Genomic DNA, 23,859 nt, shown 5'->3' on the forward strand with positions numbered 1-23,859 from the left:
AACAAGCCAAAGACAGCATTTCAAGTAAGGACTTTCTCCAAGTGTTAGCTGAAAACACCCTTCAGATCATCCTTGAAAAATCAACGCCTTACTAGGGAGGGTATTAATTACCAACCCAAGACACATCCCTCTTCCTACTTTTGTGCTTAGCAAGGTCCCAACGACAACTCTGCAGAGTCACTAAATGAGTGAATGAATCTTCCATAGGAGGTGATATTAGGGACGTGTTACCGATCTCTGGACCACCGGATTCAATACTGTACACAAGCAACCGACAAAACACCTTTCTTCATTCCAAAGTCCAACCCCAAAAAACTACCAACATCTCAAACACGTGCTAACGTCTGGTTTTTGCCTATGGAAGAAAATATCTGATGTTCTGCAATCAAAAAGCTTCACTGTGTTTATTACGGCCAACTCACGACACCAAACCTTTCTGTGACAGTTCAGCACCTTACTCTGCACCAACGACTTGCTCTGCACCATGGAGAAAGCCATCCCTCTAGTCATGAAGACCTGCTGCTTAGCCATGGCATTGCTGAGCCAATACTGCTGTAGTTGTAAGACCTTTTCCTGCGGCTTACACCCCTAAATATTGTAAAGAACCGCTGTTGGGTAAGTTTGTCTCAAATCTCCTAGAACCAACACAAGCAAATTAAGTATGCCAAGTACATTTCCATTCTGCTGATGCTAAATACCAGGAGGATAATATCTAAAAATGGTGGCTGAGTTGCAGCTACCCAAAATTGGTTTGTATGGACAACCACCTTTGTGCACAGAGGATTTCAAACTATGAGCATGAGGCAGAAAAAGTCTCTTAACGTGTTTATTATGGAGTGCAAATGACTCAAGGTCAGGGTTACAGAGGAACACCTTTGCCTTATCATCACATGTACATGTATTTCTTCAGACTCTAGAGTGAGGTGAAGTTGTCAGCTCCCCAGCAGAAATACATGGCCAGAGCAGCAGGAAAGGGAGCAGGAATGGGAACAACGAGAATCATGCTGGCTTAGAGGCATTATGGACTGGATACATCCGAATCTCCTCCGTTCAGGGCCACACATAGCCCAGATGGACCTGCAGATACCCATGCACAGAGCTCTGTGATGCACCCTCAAAGAGCCACGCGTGGTGCTACACCAGCACGGGCACCCAGGTACCGGGCTGCCAGCATGAACACCCGTCTGGTCCTCCAGATCAGACCGACTGGGGCAGTGGGGTCATAAAACCTCTTTGGAAGTAAGTTCCTTTAAAAATACTGTGCTCGGAAGCTGCAGTTATCTCCCTCCTCTCTCAAAACTAGCATCCACCAGAAACAATTTATAGAAGAATTTGGACGGGTCTCTGAAGGTCCCGTGCCTCCTCATCTGTCATCCTTAGGAAGCAAACTGGGCCCTTCTGTTTGAAGACTCTTCTGTACATTTCAGGCCCTTTCTCATATCTGGAGAAGTGCTGTAAGCATTGAGCTGCTCCACCAGCTGATCATGCACTCAACACAGTAAATGCTCCTTAAATGCATTCACCTGCACTGGTGAGAAGACACTGAGAAAGCAACTGGACCCCACTCATAAAATAGGTTCAATTCTAGTGAATTCTGGTGATTTACTTTGACCCCACAGAGCACCATGTCTTGGACCAGAGCAACAGAGCACCCAACACATGGGGGAAAAATAAACCTCATTTACACCTGCACAACCCACTCAACTCAACAGAGTTATCAGGATAACGATCAAGCTAATGATCACACTGTGAAGTATCTGGTGGATTTCTTTAACTGAGCCTGGAAGTCAGCAGATGTACCATCTCCTCCCAGCTACTTTTAGGGGCCTGTTTTTATGCCAGGGCTCTTAAGCACCTGAGTAGTCAGTGAAAACACAGGAGCTGTCTGGGGTATAATTCAGAGCAGGAAACAAGCTTGGGTGAATCGTTTGGATGAGGCTCTGAAGTCAGATGTTTACATGGCATGAATATAGTTCTTTCTTCAGGTATCCTTGCAACTCATTTTTTAGGTGCAGGAAAGCTTTATTAACATCCTTTGAAAGCTCCCTAATGCAGACATCAATCTGCATCAAAACCCTTTTGAAATCAGGCATAACTCTTCCCGCTCCCTAAATCACGAGTTGCCTTTCACAGCACTCATGCAGCTTGGGAATTTGAGGGATGAGATCTGTGCCCAATTGAAGCAGTTTTCTTTGCTGAGCAGCTTAAATCACAGCCAGACAGCCCTGCTGCACCTGGAGGACACCAAGGGCGTGAGGGCCAGCAGCCCTCTGCTCCTCACCTACCTTGGGTCTCCATTAGTCTGGACCCACCACTTATCTCAGAAGGGAACGTGGAGCACTGGAGAGCAATGCAGGTTTTCCCCCTGTGCATTAGGGGAAGGCCATTTGACTGTGGTATCCCTAATGGCACAATTTTTGCCTGTGGACATGAAGCACACTTTCATAGGAACATCAGCAACCCATTATTCTCTCTCGCCCACGTTCTCTGGGTTTTAGGTTACCCATTCGGAACCATTTCCAACCCAATACAATGAGCACCATGACAGAAAACACGGGGCTCTGATCTGGAGTCAGGTAGAAATGAGCGTGATGGCAGGGTGGTTCTGCAGAGCACACCCAGTGGCACATGGAAGAATGAGCCAACTGCCTGGAAAGGGAGGAGAAATTCAGATCCATCTTCTTGAACTGGAGCTGGGGTGTTGCAGAGGGGACCAGAAATGCAGGACCAGAAGTTGTGGACCAACTCCCACCCTGCCAGGAAGGAAGGCACCATGCTCCAACAGCTCGGGGACTTGCTGCTTGACACGGGCAATTAACAGCTACTGAGCTGCAGAGCTGAACTGCTTCTGGTCATTATTAACACCAATTCACTGCTCCAAGGACTGTCTTAGTATGTTCCCTTCAGGACAGGTGCTTCACATCATTAGCACTATGTGCAAGAGCTGCAAAGGGCCAACATGCTTTTAGTTCTAGTGGTTGGTGAGAACCAGTGCCAAAAGCCTCATGCAGCTTCTTGAATAACCCTTGTTTGAAAAGAACTTCAGCAACATGTTTGGGAGAAGAAAAACGGGCAAATCTAATTTTCAGCTCAATTTCATGCCTGTATTTTATAAGACAATTTAGACTACAAAGCTGTCAGTAGCAGTGAAGAACAACAGTCATTTCTAAACACTCTCAGTGCGAATCTGAGTGTTAAAGTTAATGCTGCTATTGAGGGAGTAGGCAATGCAGTAAATATTGATGAAATTATCATTTTCCACATTCTCACTTAAAGACTGCTCCCTCAAGCATCTTCCAGGTGTCTGCACACAACCTGAGTATTCGATGTGGGCATTTTGCAGAATTTACACTGTCTTAAAACCCTGAGCGCACCTCTGCCAGACCAGGCTCCAAATCATTCGTTCCCAAATCCTAAGAGCCCACCTGCTTCATGTGCCAGCATGAACAACCCCTGTGAGTCCTGCACTGTGAAGCCCCACACGTAAACTCACACAGATCTAGGACTCTGCAACTGTTTATAGAAAGGTGGAAAACCTCACTGCTGCGGTGAGCTCCTTTCATCAACCAAACCCGAGTCTTTCTGGAGATTACTGGAGTCCCCAGTGAGCTCCTAACGTCCACAAGCTCCTAAGCTGTCCCTTAAAAGAAAAGCTCCAAGTTACCAAAGGAAACTTGCGGACTGCTTTACAAACCAAGAAAAGCACAAGGTGTGGTTCTACAGAAGGGTGCGAGCAGGAGGCACCAGGGCCAGGCTCCAGAAACCCAGCAGAGGCACCTCGGTGAGGAGATCCAACCTAACCCATCCGGGCTTCTCCTCACCAGCCACACTGGTGGTTTTATCTCCCAAATCCAGAAACCCCACGTTTCATTCGCAAGAGGATCTCGAGGCAACCAACTTTACATTTGCAAGGCAACAGCTGAAACAAGGCCCCAGTTCAAAGGGATTCAAGACGTGATCAGGCAGCAGGAGAGGAAACAATCGGGATGCTGATTCCGCCCCTTCCCCAGCACGGATTTTGATGTGATTTCTTATCTATCGGTTAAGAAAGGTGCATGCGATTTTCAGAGAAAAAAGGGGATTTGGTTCACAGGTTTACGAAAAAAACAACAGTCAGGACTTCAAGCTCTAGACTTTAAAAGTCATATTAACAATAAGAGATTAAATTAGTTGAGCATCACCTTGATGACGTGTCTCTTCCATTTAACTTCTCTCACGACTATGATATGATTTATCAGTCCACGTTAATCCCTTTCTAAAATAAACCAGAGGTTTATCTACAGTACTGATTTTCTTCTTTTACAGCGTTCCAATTAAATGCCAAAAGAAGACACCAATCAGAAGAAGGTTTGGTCATTAAGATTAGGCAATATTTTAGTTTCATTCGAAATTAAAGTCTAGGCAGTTAGTGGAGACCAGACACCATAAAGAGGCCACAGCAAGGGCTACAATAAACCAGCCACCAGGGTTACAGCATGGCACAGACTTACCCAGAGCCTCAGCTGTCAGGCAGGTGCGCATGATGAGAAATTGCAGGACACAAAATTGACACAGAAAGGAAAATAAAAAAAGTCAAACTGGTATTCCAGCACTCCTAGAGTTCAGACATTATCATCAGCTCCGAGACAAGAGAGCGAGCAGTTTCGGCTAGGCTATTTTGACCTCTTCCATTGCTGATAAAGAGAAAGGCATTAGCTTTTGCTTCTGGATGAGCTGTTGTAAATTAAACTCCTGGTTATTTAGCACACAGTTTTATTTTAAGAGATTTAAATCAGTTTCGGATCTCTGTTTAGCTTGCAGATTCTTAGGTAACCGGTGTTTCAGCCAAGTGTCAGACGCTGGTCAGGCTGATGGAGTGGGACAGGGCACAACAGGGCACAAACCCTGGCATGGGACGGGGAGCTCAGCACCTTGCAAAGCTCCGGGCGGGGGCTGTACTCGTAACCACAGCGCTTTTTGATGTTCTCTACAGCAATTACATTAATAGATTGGTCATTAAATAGAAAACTAATTGCTGATGCAATGTGGAAGAACATCAAAAAGATGAACCGTGATATGATTTTAATTAAAAAACTATATATATATACATATATATATTTATAATTTTGCAATAAAGCTGGCTTGCTGTCAAAAAGAGGGGAACTGTCAAGTTGCATTCAAATCTCAAGGAATGAAAATAGAGTCAAAGGAAGATCTCTGGCCACTGCTCTGCAATATATCCAACGTGTCTTCATTGAATTTTTATAAAGTAGAGCTTGCGTTATAAGATGGAGGAGAGGAGGGGGAACAAACAGGAAAAAAACTCTCAGGCATTACAGCCTCATCTGTACAGGATTTATTTTTTTTCCCCACAACATTGATGATTTTCTAATTAGTGTCTCTCTTTCTGAGCAGTGTCATACTGACCCCGCAGTGAGTCCTGGCCATAGTGGTGCTCACTGCGGTCGATCTGTTGGGAGAAATAAGGCCATCTCCTGGTGGAGACAGGGGCTGGCCTGGGGTCCTCTGTCTCCACACAGAGCAAGCCTAAGTGTAGAAGAGTGCAAAGTACCTGAACGGGAAAGTCAGCATTTGCTTTAAGAACTGAGGTTTTCCTTGCTTATAATTACATTGAAGAGCTTCATGGCTTTTAGTTAAGAGCCAGGTGGTTTGTGCAATCATCCTTGAGAACAGTATTACAGTTTCAAAGACCAAAATGTTACCCAAAAACTGCTGCAAAGACTGTAAAAAGCCCCAACATGTCATCCTCGCTAATGGGGAGGAAGGAGAAGAGAAAGCACTTCTGACCGTATTACATTAAGTTACTAAACATCTACTCCCTCAACCTCATTAACAGTCTGGTAGGAGTACTTTTGAAAACCAGTAAATAACTCAAAAGTACGGCTTGGTGGCTTGGATACTCAGCATGGACAGGGCAAGAGGTTAGCAGTGCACTGACTGCTGGTGGCACTCTGCCGGACTGCTACCCATCACTCAGAAACAAAACCTGGTTTTTACATTAACACACGCCCTATTAACCTTGGTATTTTATTGAGAACTTTTCATATAACTCCTTTTCACAAATCTTCATGGATTTAAACAATTTCCTCAAAGCCTGTGGGTCAGCACCACGTGAAGAACCTGAAAACGAAACCTACCAAAGTTTTGGGCAGAAGTGAAACCTGCCCAGGTAATCATCAGTGTCCGGGGTGAAAGAAGCAGAGAGAACAAGGCCCACGTGCACTCCAGATTTCACACATGCATTCCGTTACACTTGAAGTTAATCGTTTGAGTTAGACACTTTTTTATAAGAAAAAAGGAACTAGAAATCGTGCACTTTGTTAACCTCCCGAATTAGTTACATGCAGAGCCGCAGCAGCTCTCTCTCCTCTGAGCTCAACGCAGCCTCCACAGCCTCCAGCAGCTTTGTACCCACGTAGGAGGCCTCGACTCAGCAGAAACCTAAACGTGGAAGTTATTGCACGTCTACACATAATTATTCTGCCGACTCGGGTTAGCTGGGCTGACTTCTGCTGCCCGATGTTTGTCTGAAAACAAAGAGCAATTTAAGAAACGCCTGCTGGTCCACAGCCCGTGTGGCTCTGTTTGTTCAGACAAGAGCTAAGTTTCAAGGCTGGGGCCAGGACATCCCCAGGGGCTGCACGGACCTGGGAGCTGCACCAGGAGGCTGCTTAGACTGCTTTTATTTTTCCTTATAGTCAAAGACAACAAACAGAATGACAATCAGTCCTCTGAGGTCTTTCAAAATGCAAACCCTTCGTTTACACGCAGATTTGTCGTTTTACCAAAACTTCCCAAAAGGACGCCCATGCCTTTTTGTTTGGGAAGCTTGGTGTTTCTCACTGCAAGCTCTGGGAACACCTTCATGGCAATTCACACGCCGACTCTGCACACGTAATTTCTGATAAATCTTAAACACCAGGCCTGAGCTTCCCAGTTGGCTGCATGGAACCAGGACATGCACAAGGCAGAGAGCAGGCAAACCCAAAGGCATTTGGCCCCCCAGAGCATAGGTGGGGTGCCCAACCTGCAGGACAAGCCACGTCCTCTCTCCCAAAGCTCCTTGAGATGCAGGCGAGGAGCACGGGGCTACTCCAGGCAGCAGTCAGCTGGGAGAGGGAGGCTCCGCGGCCTGGTGTGGCAGAGAGAGGACGCTGCTGGCAGGATGCGAATGGGAAAAGTGTGGGGTTATATTTCAGTTCCTGGATCTGAAGCCACCCAGAGCAGAAGAGAAGCGCTTTCCCATCCAGTCAGAGCAGAGAAAGCTGGAAGGACGTTTTTAGTAGCATGCACGGTGTTTAAGCAAATTCAGAATTCGGCAAACTTCTCACTTGCCCACGGATGATCATGAGGTTACTTCAAAAATACTCTTACAAGTGCTAGGAAGGGAATTAATTCGTTATTTTTGAGTTCCCATAGGTGAGTCAGTAACTTTACAAAAAAATGAAAGGCCCAGGTCCTGCTTGGGGAAGGCCAGAACAAAAGAAAGTGAGTTTGAGCTGCAGGGAAGCAGTTGCAGTCGTGTCCTCAGCCTGAGAGCTTTCCTGCCCATAGCTGAAACCTCCTTTGTGACCTAGAATGAATTCACTTCCACAGCTTTGTCATTCTATAAATAAACCCCTTCTGGATTGTGTTTTTGCCTGGGTGTCCCTAGGAACAACAGACTCCACAACGCAGCACGCTGAACAGATCTGCCAGGGGGGGACAACACTGACACTGCACTCAGAACAATGCTGCATTCCTCCAAGGTACGGACCAAAAAGGCAAAGAGGGGAAAAGGTATTTTAATTATTATTATTTTTTTTAATTTAGCTGCTGTAGATTAGCCTGTCAGGAGGCTGGGAGAACTTCTTCCTCCTGCCCAGCCGTGTCAGGCACCCATGGGGCTGGTAGGTTTGGGTGTTTGTTCTCACATCCACACAAACCTTTACACCTTGCTGCTTCTCTCCTCCCAGGGGCTGTGAGAACAGGCATCTACAACCCTCAGCTCCCCAGCACTGCTGCAGCTCCTCCGTGTTCTTGCAGAGGCCACCTGGGAGCCTTCATTGCTTCCATTTTCTCCGTATTCCTCCCTCTGTGACCAGCTCTAACCCTGCCTCAGTTTGTGCTCCGGACCCAAACACCACACGTGGGACAGTGAATCCAAGGGATACAGCACAGAAATACAGCAGGCTCACTGACAACGCCAAAAGCATCTGACAGCATAGCGAAATTCAGCACGAGAATAACATTAAAAAAAAAAAAAGACCCTTCAATCATAGCAGAGCTGCTATAAAAGTGATAGCAAAATGAGGGCTGCTTTGCTCCCTGCCCAAAAATGTTTAATCCTGAAGGAGGACAAGGCACTTGTGAGCTGACCTCCTCTTCCCTAGACATGGCACACATTTTGGGAGGAAGACAGGAACCCAGAAAATACTGTTTCTTCCTCCAAGAGTGCAGAGAGATTTACTCTACTCAGAAGTAGGCTAAAAAGGGGATCGAGCTAGGTACTAGTCCTTACAGGGTTGTACTGGTCTGTCTGTACTGGTCTGAACTGATCTTTACTGGTCTGTACTGGTACATACTGATCTGAACTGGTCCTTACTGTCACAGAGACAGGCTCAAAAACTGGTTTCTTCTTCCCAGATCATGGGTGTACTTTCCTCAGTGCTCACCTGCCATGTGTTGAAGGGTTGCTCACATCACACAGGGGCAACAAGTGATAAAACCAGAAAGGAATGAGGAAAGGAAAAGAAACAGAGGGAATATTGCAGACTCTTTAAAGCTGTTGGTCTGAAGTCAGGCAATTCATCACACAAAACGAGAAACAAGTTTACACAACACCCCCAAAATACGATCTTATCACAAAAAATGTGTCCCCCTAAAGATGAGCATACTGATTAAAAACACTGAGCTTCTTCACGAGCACACGGACACACGGAGAGCTTACTGAGGTGTGCTCTTGTTTCCTGGCTTCCATCTCTCCCCTCCCTCCCTCACTCCTCTAACAAGTCAGCTAAAATTCAAGGGTAGTTTTCCAGCCATGTGGCTCTCCGATAGCATAATTATTGACTCACCTATTAGGAAGGACAGTTAGAGACAGCTCATCTCTGCTGGAAAATGCATGAACAGACCTAAACTGACACAATTTAAAAAGCTCAAGAAGCTCCCTGCCCCAGCATTTGCTTTGCTCGTCTCTGGGCTCACAGTTTTCAGGCGGGAGGGTAAGCACGAGTTGCAACCTGCAGGCTGAGAGCTGTACAAAGCAGGCTTCCTACCCAGCTGGGAAGAGCCCAGTGCCAGGAAAGGGAACAAGAAAGTCTGCTTCTGCACAAGCTCCGTTTCATTGCCATGAAGCCTGGTGGGGTTTGCACTTTGCTCAGTAAAACCCCCAGCGATGGCAACGCTGCGGGTACCAACGCGATGCATGTTCCCACTGACACGGTGATGAAGCTCCCGTGAAGAGATGGTGGTGGGAGAGCAGTGGGAGCATGAGATTCAGCTGCTAAGAAAGCCAGATTGCCTTTGTGGAGAACTCCCTTTCTTCTCTTACTCATCTTTTAGTTTCCTGTGGTTGCCAAGCGCCCTCCCCCTGACAACAGCCCGTACCACCTTCTCAGGCTCTGAGGAATAATGTAAGGTTTAGGAGATTATAGGTAGCTAGGAAAAAGAAAAAAAAAAAAAAGAAAAAAAAAGAAGTGGTGGAAAGGGAGAACGGTGAGAAATGTTAATAGTTCCAGAACATTTACATAATGGCTTTTTTTTTTTATATTATTCCAAAAGATTCCCAAAGATTCTGCAGGTATCTGCACAAGTCGTGTTACAGTGTCAGTGCTCTTAACAGGAGTACGTTAGCAGCAAACGCTCTATTTTAAAACCTGATTGACTTTGTACAAACACTTTTAAGGCTTTTGTATAAGAACATTAGACAGCAGCTCCAGAATATGATTTAAATGACACGTAGTAATTGTACCCTGGTGTTCAAGTATATACCAGGAATACATTACGGGGGACCGAATTATTGCAACAGAAAATCCTACTGCTATTCAGCCTTTGTCAATGAGCACACCAGAGAAAGCTTCAAAAGTACAAGTATGCAGCAAGTTACCTTTCTTTGCTTTCTTCTGTAGCTTCAGTGTGTCAGACGATTTCTTTTTTATCTCTTGGCGGGCTTTTTTGTACTCTAAAAAAACACACAGGCTCTGTATCAGCACAGTTGATGTTAAAGCAGATGCTTTTCACAGAAAAAGGCTATGTTTAAAGATATTAGGCTACAAATTTTAAGGGGATAGCTGCCGTTAATCAAAGCAGCTCAGAACTCGCATTTTGTAGTGCCTATACGTGTAGCTTCATATAACATTTCAGGGTGTGAGCACATTCACATACCAAATCTTTCCCAAATAAACAAAGCCTTTACAGAAATAACAACTGAGAACACAGTACAAAATTAGAGTGCTTTTCATTTCAGACACTCAACCACTCTCAGGAATGGAAAACAGAGATGACAGGTTTCTCAAAACATCTGTGTTCAAAAACAAGTAGCCAGAAATGGCAAGGCAGAGAATATCCTGTGATTTCTACCCAGCATGAAAGCCCGGCAGAGGGAGAGGGTGCTAAAACTTTGCACGAGGAAGGGTCACATTGCCAGCTCCTTCTCGTGAAGTGGAGCACACTGCAGCTGCCCCCATTTCCAGCTGAGCTGCAAACCCCAGGAGAATCAAAATCCCAGAACAAAATATTCCACCTCTAGTCCAGGTACACCAAAGGTAAAGGTACCAGATAGGAAAACTGATACTTAAAAAAAAAAAGAAGAAAGATAAAAGGTATGTTTGCAGGTACATATACACCAATTATCCCCTTCCCATAACAAATCATGGTGATGCTGCTTCTTTAAGGTGTAGAAAAACCTTTCAGCTTTTAAGCCTGTTGTTTTCAGCACCTGTGCTGGAAAATCAGCCATCATCAACATCAAAATCAGCCAGGCCATCAACCCCTGGAAAAAGTTTGGCAAAGCCAAAGGCACATTTCTGGATTGCAGCAGAGAAAAAGTCACGGTGCCTAATGTTTTACAGGGCTGTGAATTCTCTGGAGGACGCTATGGCTGAGACATTACATGATCTTAGAGTTCACTTTCAGTGACACCCCGGGGCTTTGCAGATTTGCTCTGTCAATGTGGTGTCCCCAGTCCTCAGCACTACTGGAGAATGCACAGCTAGAGTGGGCTCACAGAGTGCAAACTAGTGACTGCTTTCCAGTGTAAAAAAACCACCCATCCTTTGTGGTCCCGCAAGCTAAAGCTTCAAAGTGTGTATGAGAGGGTTAAAATTTGTTAGGCACTTTGGGAGGGAGAGTTTCAGAAGAGAAAAGCTGCTATACATATTCAAGCACATCATTCAGTTTCCCAGAACAAACATAAAAAGAGGAAGAAAAACTAGTATTACAATCTTATTCCTATTAAAGGATTCTTCCTCTGTAACTACCTTTTGCGTGGTCTTTATCCAGTTGATTGGCCACTTTCTTCCACTCTTCCATCTGTTCTTGAAGTGGGTTTATCAGACAGTCAATTAAAGCACTAATTTTGTTGAAAAAACACAAAGAGCAATCAAATCCTGCAGATGCCCCTATTCTTATATAGAGAGCCAAGGTCAATATTGGAGTATTTTTACTTTTTGCTGCGACAGCTACCAGTGTCACAGTGTAAATACCAGAACATAAAAACGTTAAAGCTGGAGAAAGCAAAAGAAAGGACTGGATCAAAATAAAAATAATCCACACACAAGATAACCAGAATTACTGTGCAGAAGATCAGGACAGTGAGGAACAGTGCGCAAACCAGAGGAATGACCTGAAACAGGGCCAACGTAAAGAGTTAGATCCTACTCATCTGTCACACAAAAAGCAGTCCCAATGGATACCCCAGAGACCGAAAAGTCCCACGCAGCCACGCAGATTGTAAAATTAAATAGCACACGGATACGCACAAGAAGATGGAGCGGCTGTACAAGGAAACAACACCCTGCCCACCAGTGTGCCTCGCCTCTCACCAGTGGAGCCGGTGACACAGCACTGGGAATGCTCCCCTAGTTAATCAATCGCATTGGGATCAAATTATTTAAGCAGCTAACTCTCGGGTAACTGGAGGCAGAAATTCTCTCTTCAGTCAATTTCATAACTTTCTTTCTTTTAAAAGGGAAGAAGCCATCACAAGTCATCAGGGAAATAGTGATGCACCAATTTTGGTTCACCCCACATCAAATATATCTGGTTAAAAAAGGCACACGTGCAAACTGCTACTTATTACAGAAGTAGGTTTTTTATGTACAGCTCAGCTTACACGTGGGTTAATCCTCTCCCATTACCTCTACAGTCTAACTTTAACTGCAAAAAGGGGATGATGGAATTTGCCTTTTCCATATTTGTTTGCTGAAAGTTTGGTAGCGAGACCTCTCGGGTAAGCTGAGGAAGCAGCACAACATTTGCTGCTGCTTTAAAACTTAGTGACAAAGCTTGAAGTCCTGAAACAAAGACAGGTCAGTCACATCACTAGCCGGCTGCTCAGCACCGAGAAAAAGTGGGAATTGGCAGCATTTAAAGTGACTTGAGGTGACAAGCCCGATTCCCAGAACATGCAGTGACATCCTGCCTTTCCCGGCTTTCACAACACCTCGTGCACTGGGGGAGAAAATACGTGCTGTTCTCAATGATGGGGTCAGAGGTGAGCTGGAAAGCCCATGCTGGAGAACAGCTTTATGCTTTCCCCACTAAAAAGAATAGTGAAGGAAAGTTGAATCTTGAGCTCTGGGCCAGGTACAGAGCCACTCACCTTGAGAACTGCCGGAGTTTGGACTCTATACTCCTGTGTCTCATGCACATCCTGGTCAGAGCAGACCCGATTTCTCTGGTGCCACCTGAAAAACAAAACATGAGGAAGGTGAGACCCCAACGAGATGCAGGCATGCCAGCCAGGAAGCATGTGTCGAGTCTGCCAGAGCAACTGAAAAACAGATTTGTGATAACCATAAAATCAGCTGGGCTCAGACCTCACGGGTATTTACCACCTTGGGAAGAGATTAATTCTTGTTCATCCAGAGACCAGAACCGAACAATTAAACACGACTAAAGCAGTTCTTCCCAGAAGCCTTTCATACCATCAGGCCCTACTCCTTGGCAGAAAGGTTTAACGCAAAGGGCTCGAGATGTCAAAGTACAAGAAGAAGCAAAGCTGGCAACAAGGTGGGCATCTGCAGCAAGTGGGTTGTCAGCAATATTCCACATTTTGGAAAATAAACCTAGGTGATTTGATCCAATTTTCTCATACCTAGATCCTTTATACCCAATGCCTCAAAAGAATATGTAACCAACCCTACATATTCCCTTGTCTATCATGGATGCATCTCACCAGTGTACCGCACACACCTGCGATCCCAGATCGCACACATTTTTCATTAAATTGCCAGAAGATGGCACTATTTGCTCTGTGCCCTCACTCACTTCAGTTTCTGACAACTGCATGACAGCAAGAATTATTTTTATCGAGTCTTCCTCCTCAATAATTTTCCCTTTTAAAAGCTCACATCCCTCCATTTCGCTCCACTCTGCCAACGTTGATCAGCATCTTAAATTTCAGTGTTATTTTGGTTTGGTTAGCATTAGTTTTGATAATTGCTTAGTTCCCATTTGCAAACCAAATCTATTACTCTCCGGGTACAAACATCAACATTTGCACAAAGTTTTTCCAAATTGTAATATTCTCTGGAACGGTTAAGGTCTCATCATCTACTTTGAAAGCGCATTTGATTACTAAAATAACCTTAGGCTGTAACATACAGGAAAATATCTTAAGGTTTTGTCTTTTGTTTTGTTTTGTTTTGTTTTAATTGCTAAATTTGGTACTGCACAAGTAAGAAATATTTTTCTAGTGGAGAAACTTGATAACTTTAATCATTTTATTTATTTTTGTAAGCGTCAAAACAGAAGTCCCCATCTTCCTGCATTCCTACAGAACTAAATCTTGTGCCCACAAAATGGCTCTGGAACAAAGACACTGACTGGAACAAATTGTGGCTATTTGGTATTTTCCATTGTCCTAAAAGATAAACAGAAAATCTTTTGTCACTTGCCCTGTTACTCGTGTTTTCATAAGGAGCTTTTGAAATCTTCTTTGGGAACACGGAAGAGCTGCAGCCTCGCTGTTTGCAGGAGGCTGAGGAAAGCATCAGGACCCAGCCTGGCCCCACAGCCGTCTCTTCCAGTGATGCTGCACAAGCTGCCATGGACTGTGGCAACCCAAAAAGCAGCACAGAAGATGGGGAAAGAAAAATGGAGAGAGCAACAGGAGGAATAGGCTAATGTCCCCAGCAAAAAGCCTGAAAGACAGGCTTCTGGGAAAGAGAAGGAAATAAAAGTGACTTGGAGGCTAACCAGGCAAAACGGCAGCAGAGACGGAGAAGAATGAACCAGAAACTTCCAGAGCCATCGGTAGAGCAATGGTCAATCAAGTTCAAGCAAAAGTCACGTCGAAAAACTTGCTGAAACCCTTCAATTTTAAAGACTGACAATGGTTATTTAACACAGCTTTCCTACGCACAATGCATGAAACAAGGAAGAGTCATTTTAGAACAATAAATAGGAAATCAGGCACCATGTGTTTTAGGCACTAGGAAGCAAGGGTCAGTTACTATTAATATGGAACTGCAAAATAACAAAATTTGAACTGAACCACCAGTACCCAACGTATAAATATATCCACTCAACAAGTAGTACAGATGGACGGGCAAGGTCAGCAATACAGCTATGCAGAATTAGGTCTCTATATTTGCTCGTTAAAGAAATAAAAGAACAACTAGAGCCTGGAGGAAAAAGGTTATTCAATAGAAAAAAGTCCTCTGATTGGGAAGAGGGGAGTTACTGGTTCTTCCCAGCTTTTAAAACTTCATATTATCCATAAGTGTTTACAAGAGCATGGAAATTTAAGATGGCAATTTTATTCCATGAATAAAAACGACTCTAAAAAAATGAAGGAAAATGCTAAGAACAGATTTGAAGAGCTTTGATGCTCTGTTTGGAAACAAGGTGGTGCAGAAAATGGATTTAGGAAGTGACATGGGAGGGGGAAGGAGCTGTGCCATTGGGGCGTTTGGGAGGGCAGAGCCGGCACCCAGCTGGGTCACTGAGTACCCAGTAGCAGGCAAGGGGAGCGGGATGGGGGTGGCAAGGCTCTGTTTTAACATCACCTGCTTTCAACATCCCGTGAGGAGGCTTACAGGGAATCAGCCAGCGCCGAAGAGGATAAGCGAGGTGATCTGAACTCACAAAGCACCAGCTCTCACCAAGCATTTGCTGCCAGGGGTGCTGCTCAGTGTGCCATGCACAGCATAAATCCCTCCTGAACAGTACCTACATCACGAGCTCAACTTGCCTGAAAGCAGCCTTGGGGAACACGATTGCTAGAAATGGCTATGAAAACAAAGGATTGCTGTTCCTCTGCAAAAATCACTACTGGTTACAATCAAGTGTGCTAAAAAATGAACAAAAAACATGGGCAGAGAGGGACAGAACAAGGGGGAATGGTTTTAAACTTAAAGAGGGTAGATTTAGATTAGATATATGGAAGAAATTCTTCACTCAGAGGGTGGTGAGGCACTGGCACAGGCTGCCCAGAGAAGCTGTGGATGCCCCATCCCTGGAGGTGCTCAAGGCCAGGCTGGATGGGGCTTTGGGCAACCTGGGCTGGTGGGAGGTGCCCCTGCCCATGGCAGTGGGGTGGAACCAGATGGGCTTTAAGGTCCCCTCCAACCTAAATAATTCTGTGATTCCATGAAAAAACAAACCGGGTTTGGCCATCCTGGAAATGAGGCTTCTGCAGTCCTGCAAATTATCAGAATAAGTCTTGCAGAGAAGGCGCGTCCCCTTGTAGAGGCTTCCCAGCCACCCCCTGTGCTCCTCCTGCTACGGGACCAGTTAGTTTTCATGCAGGCTCTCGCCACAACAATTGCAATGCTGTTCGAGGCAGACAGTAGCGAGCTTTGTCTTTATTCCTCGCGGCCATCTCGTTCACAGCCTGCTGCCACCTCACACGGCGACAGGCAGTTCATGGGCACGGCGCGAAGCCAGCCGCAGTGGGGGCAGGCGCCCTGAAAGCCGCAGCACCAGGGGGTGGGGCTGCACCGAGGCACTGTGTGCTTCCAATTCCCATTTGAAAGTTCATGTTCAGTGTTCCCGGAGTCTATTTAATTGTAGGAGATAGAAACCTTGGCAAGAGAGGTTTCAATGTAGGCACTCTTTGGATCCACAGAGGCAGGAACCATGTCCAGGTGTCCCTGTGCACCTCCACAGGTGCGACGGCTCAGGGCCCTCAGATCACCTCTGGCTGGGTTTCTGAGTGCCAAAACAGCAGCAGCAGCCTTTCAAAGTCTCATCTCCTCAGATATAACTAAACATTGTGTTCTGGGGGGCTTCAAGCAGTTCCTTGTTAAAAATCAGCCCCTAGACCAAAGGAAGGGCAGTACAGGCCCACCTCCTGAAACCCACCGCTCCGCTGCTGCACGCCAGCAGCACCACAGTTACACAGGGCTTTACCTCACCGTTCCCAACCCTGTTATCTGCAAGGAATTAAAATGCTTCCTGAGAAGGCAAAAAATGGGAAGTGCAGGCCTGTCGCCACACCGTGATGTATTCTGGCCGAGCGCCGGGCCCGCTGCTGAAGCACTGAGCCGCCCGTGCAGGATCACATGCGGTGCACAGGGTTTATTTATCTCAGCCCACACGGCACCGATGCTCCTGTTTTCTGAGGGCTAGGATCGGCTGGCTACGTAACTGGCAGAAGGAAACCATTTTGTACCACAGCAGCAGTTTGGAAATGTCCAAACGTAATGAGGGAGGGTAGTTTGGACTGGCTGCTTTTCCTCAGTTCCAGCCAGCCGGCTGGGGTGAGCGCGGGTAACATATGTTTTCTATAGATTATCACCTGGCTTTTACAGTGGTGGTTAACTCGCAGAATGAAAGGGTTGCCAACCCACACACTCTACAAATGGAGACTGACCTTACAAGCAGCATTAATGTGTGCACAAGTCCTTATATTGGGTGTGCAGCTTGGTATTCACGTACAAGACAAGAGAGTTCTCAAAATGCAGTAAGATGTTCATTGCCAGAGCTGTAAGAAACCTGACCCAGCCTCCAAACTCCTTTAAGGCTTATCTTAGAAAATGGGTTCAGCAGCGACCAACTGCCCACTTGCTCAAGGATAGAGCCATGAAATAGGCAGCAAGCCCAGCAGAGATACCCAGTGCCATCAACACAGACCTAGTGGCCAGCAGAGCACCTGGAACAGCACTGCCATCAGGAGTGGGCTACGAGTACAGCTGCTTACAGGCAGGTCCCTGGCAAAAATTCATGACGTTTTCCAGTAGTTACAATTTCCTGAAGATAAACACAGAGGCCAGATTAGCAGACTTTTCATCAAGTAAGTATGCTGGGTGGGTGACCTGGGCTTTATTCACTGCCCTGCAGCTATTCAAGTAAAATTACCGTGCTTTGGGCTCTCTGTTTATAAAATGAGGCTATGAATTATCTGCTTCTCTGACATCTACAATAACTCATCCATTAAGGCAAACAATGCTCGGGAACGGTGTAAAGTAATACTTTGAAACTGGAGACTAGAGCCGTATTCATCAGGTTTCCCACTCAGAGAGAGTGGCTTAACAAAACGCTCCTGCCAAATGCGATCAGAAAGTGGGTGATAACATCAGACGTTTCTCATAAGTAAAAGGCAGCTCTGCCAGGCAAACATGCTTTTGCTCTCACTTTCCCTGTTTTTCCTACTCCTGCTTAAGCCTGTGAAAGACCAAAAACTGTCTTCATGTAAGATAATTAAACGAAAGCCTGTGGACCACAGCACTACAATGAGGCCACTATAATGGCATAAATGATTTTCTTTGACGCGTGCTTGTCATTCAACGTTGCAGAGAGACAACAGGGAGAGACTGCAGCGAAGAGACTCAATTGTTTTATTAGAATCATTATGTTTGTACTTAATAATGATCATAGACCAAGGAAATGACTATTTGATGAAATGTGCAGCTGTACGACTGCACAGCCTCTGTGTACGCCAAACAACTCCCTACAATCGACCTCTTATCTTCCTCCTCTGGCTTCACTGCTGAGCAGCCCCAGCAGGCTCACAAGATGACTGCCTTTCAGGAAGCGCCTTTAAGGCTCCAACTTACTAACCAGCTCATCTTTATCTTCCAGGGCACAGTCCAAATGTGCCAGCCTCCTCCCTCTTGTCCAAAAAGGGGAGAATGATGAAAAACGGGTGTAATACTTTTGCCATTTCAAAGTTATCAGAAGAGGCTTCCGTTAAGATTAAAGCAGGAGCTGAGCAGAGGCGAGATTATTAAATACACCTCCAAACACAGAGGCTATGACAGGAAGACTAACAGTAGGACATTCAAGCTAATGGTCATTACTCAACCCTTATACAAACTCACGCTGTTAGGAGAGCAAGCAGTTCCCATCACTGATTGCAGAGGGCATGGACCTTGATCTTGCACAACTGTTTATGCAGATGCCTCGATGAAACCCAAGGTTGATGGGATCGGTGCCAGGGTGTCACAGCAGACAGGGAAAAAAAGGAGGGCTTTTGCCTAAAAGTGATCAGCACAGGGGTTGTAAGCAGCATCACTGGGACTGAAACCTAAAATGGGAGCTACGGTAACACTTCATGTTTCAGTGAGTCAGTGGTTCCAGGTAAGGCTTTTAAGTTTCAAAAATGGACCAAGAACTGCAGACAACAGAGTGATGCTGTTCAGCATCTGCCACACAGGAAAAGAAAACAGGACACCTTTATTCCTACAACTAAAAGCCTTTCTGAGCAGCACTTGGCAAAGTCTTGAAGGTTGCTGCTCAAAACCAGCTTAAAAAAAAAAATCATTTCCTGGAGTATTTCAAAAAAAAGCTTCAATTCAGACCTATTTCAGAGAAGACTGGATCTACAACTGTAGACTCAAGGTCAAAGTCACCTCGTGTTTTTTTTTTAGGAGTAACTGAATTTAATAAAAGTGAAAAGCTGTGGCAGACCATTGTCATGTACCACAGCCCTGTCATTGTCACTGCAAGGAACAGACTGCTTGCAGTGTTTTGCAGGCTTCTCTAGAGTGCTCTTTTGGGTATGCCACTTGGAAAAGCTATTTATAGGAGCCTGATAGGAACTTGTCACGTTAGCTAGAAGTCCATGCAGCCCAGATGTTCCTGAGAAGAGAATCTATGAGGTGGTTTATTTTCTCTCTTGCAGAAGACACTAGCATTTGATCATGGATGAGACTAGCAGGATCTTAAATTGCATTTGCATCGATTTTAAGGGAGAAAGAAGCAGCCTGAGGCAGTACAGAACAAACTAAGGCAAAATGAATATCCCTAGCACACAGCAACCACCAGTTTTAGGAAGTCCTGAGAACAGCCCATGCCCATGTTCCAACCAGTACACCAAAGGATGTGCACGAAAGCTCTTGTGACTTCTTCTGGTCTAGCTTTTTCTTCTGCTCAGCAGCATTTCTGCCTGCCCCAGCTGTTCTCCTCGCAGGGCACAGAGGGCAAAGCCCAGCCCCATGGGAGTTAACGCGAGGACTGCCATTACACAAGCAGGGTCAGCACTGCAGCCATGCACACAGAGTTCATTGCACAGGCTCTTCTCAGTCCATCAGGCACGTTAGATACGGTCACAAACGAGCCCTGCTATCATCTTCAGTCAATTTGGGTTCAGCCAGCCTTCACGGCACGCAGAGAAGCTCACGTGTTGCCCTCCAATTTTAAGAAAGGCGTATCACAGTGGTGGAGTCACCATCCCTGGAAGTCTTTAAAAGACGTTTAGATGTAGAGCTTAGGGATATGGTTTAGTGGGGACTGTTAGCGTTACGTCAGAGGTTGGACTCGATGATCTTGAGGTCTCTTCCAACCTAGAAATTCTGTGATTCTGCGACTTGTGTTTTCCAAGGACTATTATTTACACTTATTTTTTGGAATACAAATGATTTCCTTATTGAAAACTAGAGGGCCTAGACAGCATCTGTATTCACAACGAAGCTGTGGCCACTGTTACTGTCCACACCTTTTCCCCGTTTCTTTTCTAATGTACAGTCAGTCACATTTCTGAAACACCTTGTGAACATCTACATCCATCTAACAGCCTTACCCTGAGCAGACCCGGCGGCGTTATGCCAAACGCTACACCCACTAACAGCTTATGGAGGCAGGCAACGTGAGTCATCGACCTCAAACTCCCTCCAAAAAAACGTGTGTGCTAATAAAAAGGCCTCTTTATAATGAAAAGGGGATTCCTGAAGCTGCTGAAGAGCACGAGGCCAAGCCCGTGTGCCGTTTCGTTCTCATTTTGCTGGCAGCAGCCAGACCCAAGGCACAGGCTGGGCTGGGTCTGAGGAAAAGAGGCAGGGATGCTCGGCTGGCTGCACCCAGCAAGATGCTCACTGTGTGCTCCAGATGGCCAGAAGATGAAGGCTCGGTTCAAACCTTTCAGATAGCCAGACCCATTGATCTCAGCACCTTCGTGAATCCGACTCTAAATGCACATTTAATGTCAGCACGACGCGTGAAGAAGGCAGTAATTCAAAACCCCTGTGTTCTTCTGAAGCACGGCTCTTTATTTCGTCTGGGCGAAGCTATGAACTGCAATGTAATCTGATTAGACTGCAGCAACATTCAATGAGGGGATGGGATAATACACTTACAGCAAACGGGCTGGAACACCAAGTGCAACTGCACCACACGCTCAGCATCACGCGCGCTCTGCTTCTGAACCTGCAGCCTCCACCAGGGCCGCGAGGAGCCGACAGGTATTTCTTCACTTCAGACAGATATTTCTTCACTTGGAGCTGAGCTGTCAGTCTGGCAGACACCTCTAGCTCCAGAAGTCAAAAGCTCCTTCGCTCGGGTCTCCCAACCACCTGTGCTGCTGATGGCAGCCCAGCAAGGATTTATTCTAGCCATGGCCAAACGGCTGCTGCCTCCAAAACACAAAATCCAGCGCGACCGGGACAAGCAGGTGCAAAAAGCAGAAGAAAAAAAATAAATATTTTTAAATCCAAGTCAGCAGATTTAACTGAAACCCCACAGCAAGCAGATCTGCAGAGCAAGGCAGTGCTATTTTTACACCGCTGTCACTTCTTCTAGCAGAGCACGGCTTGGAGGGGAGGATCACGGAGGGAGGCAGGGAGGCCAAAATCGCGGAAAGCTGCCTTAAGAAATGATCAGTTCAAGAAGATGTTCCTGACTCAACTTCATCCCTCATGGTTTATTCACGGATTTATTTATCCAAGCTCATTTCAACACTGCCTGGTGGAAGACCGGAGATTACAAACCCACCATCTTTCCAGACTGCTCCCCTAAAACTGAGAAGACAAGTCAAAAACGTAGAGAACCTGCCCATCACTTTAACTGAAAATAGATGATGAAAGGACACGAGTCCAAGGCCCTGATGTTTGCAATCACCCAGATTCCCCCCAAGCTCGTTTCACCCAGTGCTGTATCTAAAGACAGTTGTTGTGCTGTTCATCGTGTCAATTCCCAAACAGTTCATTTTTGTCCTCGCTGATCTGCCCTTTTATTTTTGGCAGCATCCTGCTTATTTCCAACTTCAGCTTCACCAACCTTACACTGATATAATGAGTTTTCACAAAAACAGGGGAGAGGATCACCGCATGGGCCTGACACCAGCTGGCTGCTTAAGCCCACAGTATGAAGGAATTTGACACACAACACTGAACTTGCTCAAAAAGAAAAACAAAAGGGGGGTGGAAATATGCCACCTGTTACAGAAAGTGAAACGAGGATGGTCATCTCCAAGCAGAGAGGCCAGAACTCTGCAATTGTGGCTGTGCACTCAACAAACACACACCCATAAAGACAGAGCAAAGTCTAAATTTTGGGTTTAGAGAAGGCATTGGCATTTTCTCCTTTACTTGCAAGCTCCACACGCGTACCAGGCTGCACGCAGCTCAGGTCAGACAGCTGACAAACACAGCACCACGCTCCCTGGATCTTTGGCTGCTTTGCATGCACAGATTCCTGTGCTCTGCAGGCAAACTCCTGCTTATCCCCCAAATCCTTCCAAACAATCCGAGCTGTCACGCTGAACCTGAAGCGTGCCTGCTTAAACCATGAAGAGTGCAGCAGGAGAAAAGCTTCACGAGTTCTTTGATTCACTGAAAGAAACAAGCACTTCTCGTAGAAAAGATCAAATGAAGCTGCAAAGTTGTTGGGCGCTACAAGCACGGTGTTCTGGCGTGCAGCACGACACTCGGCACTGCTGATTGGCATGCAAATGCCAGGCACGTGCTTATCTCTTTCTGTGAGGACAGAGCAACTGGATTTCTTCTTCTGAAGAGGCCCCGCTGGACTTTAGGGAGCTGGTCCCTGACTGCTGGGACAGCAGATGCACATAATTTTGCTGCACATCCCTGCTACAATGCACGCACACGCAGTGCACACCAGGTCTGTGACACGTGTGCGAGGAGGGCAAGGTTTAAAGGATCACCCAGCCTCCCTCGGGAAGAACAACCGCAAGAAGCTTCAGGAAATCCAGGTCTGAGACAATGGAAGAAACCAAAATCAAGAGACAGAAGGAAAACAAAGACAGATTAAGAACAAGTCTTTGCAAATCCTGAAATATAAGCCTTGAAAGGGGAGCAGGAGCCGTCCTGCACCCACAGAAGTTGCTTTGCAGCGCTGCTTGTCAATCTTTAGCCTTTGCCTCGCTGCAGCACAAAGCACCTTTTGTGCCTCCCCCCATGCTGCAGCGGCTAGGAGAGGAGCAGGAGGGGATTCCGCCGAAGAAAAGCCCGTGGGTCCGAGGTGCTCCCTTCCAAATACTGGTGCAAAGTGTTGGGTTTACTGTCCTGCAGCATCTCATGAGAAAAAAGCACAGAAACAAATACCAGCTCAGGCTGGGAAGGAGCTCAGGAGGTTGTGTGGTCTGCTCAAGACAGGGCCAGCTTCGAGGAGGTTCCTGGGGGCTTGTCCAGTCTGGCTCTGAACATCACTATGTGATGAGATAACCTGGGCTCCTCTTACAGTTGCTGACTAGTGCCACTGTCAAAACTGTTTTCCTTACCTAAAGTCCAGAGTTCACTGTCACAGCAGTTCAAAAACACACTTTTCCAAGCGCCTGTTGGGAGGCTGCACTCCCCTGGCACTGCTTGCTCCACGTAACACCGTAAGTTCACGTGGAAAGCGTTTATTTGTCTCATCAAATAACAGCTTTGATGCCAAAGGAATTCAAACATGCACCTTCGGCACACAAAACAGCCCTGTCACACCCCAATTTGGAAAGAAATGACATGGTGGTATTTTCAAAATGACACAAACCCAATTAAAGGTCACTTGCAAAAAGCAGCCAGCTCAAGCATGAACGTTTTCAGATGCACCTATGCACACTTATTTTTTCTATATTTCTCACGGCTTCTCAAAAAATGAATTCATGGTGCTTTAAGGTTAAGCTGATTTGAGCCTGAGAGCACAGAACCATGCAGCTGGTCATTTGACATTTCTGGTAATGCAGGAAATCCATCTAAGCCGCCGAGCTCCTCGCACGGTCGGATGCTCCCTTGTTCTCCCCAGCAGACCTCATCAACCCTCACCTACAACTCACGGTTGGCTGCGATCTATTTGCTATTAATTTGGCTATTAAAGACAAAAGGAACTGTCAAAGCTGGATGGAGGATCTCTGACCTGGGTTTTGAGCACCGTAATGCGCAGGGCTAGCATATAAATTAAAGTTTAGAGGAAGGTGCTCAGAAAGGGTCACCTCCTATTCAGAATTTATTAACTTCTGCCCCCAGAGACCACCTCGATTTAGCACCGTGTAACCTG

The 23,859-nt window shown here is 46.0% G+C and overlaps 1 protein-coding gene across 18 annotated transcripts in view; it reads right to left on the minus strand.

Annotated features, from left to right (window-relative positions):
- Positions 1 to 23,859, minus strand: part of MTSS1 (MTSS I-BAR domain containing 1) — a 116,996-nt gene that overhangs the window by 20,800 nt on the left and 72,337 nt on the right. For 10 of the 18 annotated variants that reach the window (XM_068672626.1, XM_068672632.1, XM_068672624.1 and 7 more), the window contains exons 4-7: positions 12,803 to 12,887; positions 11,460 to 11,551; positions 10,088 to 10,162; positions 4,491 to 4,502 (exon numbers count right to left, since the gene is read on the minus strand). In XM_068672626.1, the coding sequence (XP_068528727.1) occupies positions 4,491 to 4,502; positions 10,088 to 10,162; positions 11,460 to 11,551; positions 12,803 to 12,887 (264 nt within the window). The remainder of the gene's footprint in view (positions 1 to 4,490; positions 4,503 to 10,087; positions 10,163 to 11,459; positions 11,552 to 12,802; positions 12,888 to 23,859) is intronic. The other 8 variants (XM_068672636.1, XM_068672639.1, XM_068672629.1 and 5 more) reach the window with 1 other exon arrangement.

This window comes from Anas acuta, chromosome 2 (genome assembly GCF_963932015.1).
Source record: "Anas acuta chromosome 2, bAnaAcu1.1, whole genome shotgun sequence".
Taxonomy (NCBI): Eukaryota; Metazoa; Chordata; class Aves; order Anseriformes; family Anatidae; genus Anas; species Anas acuta.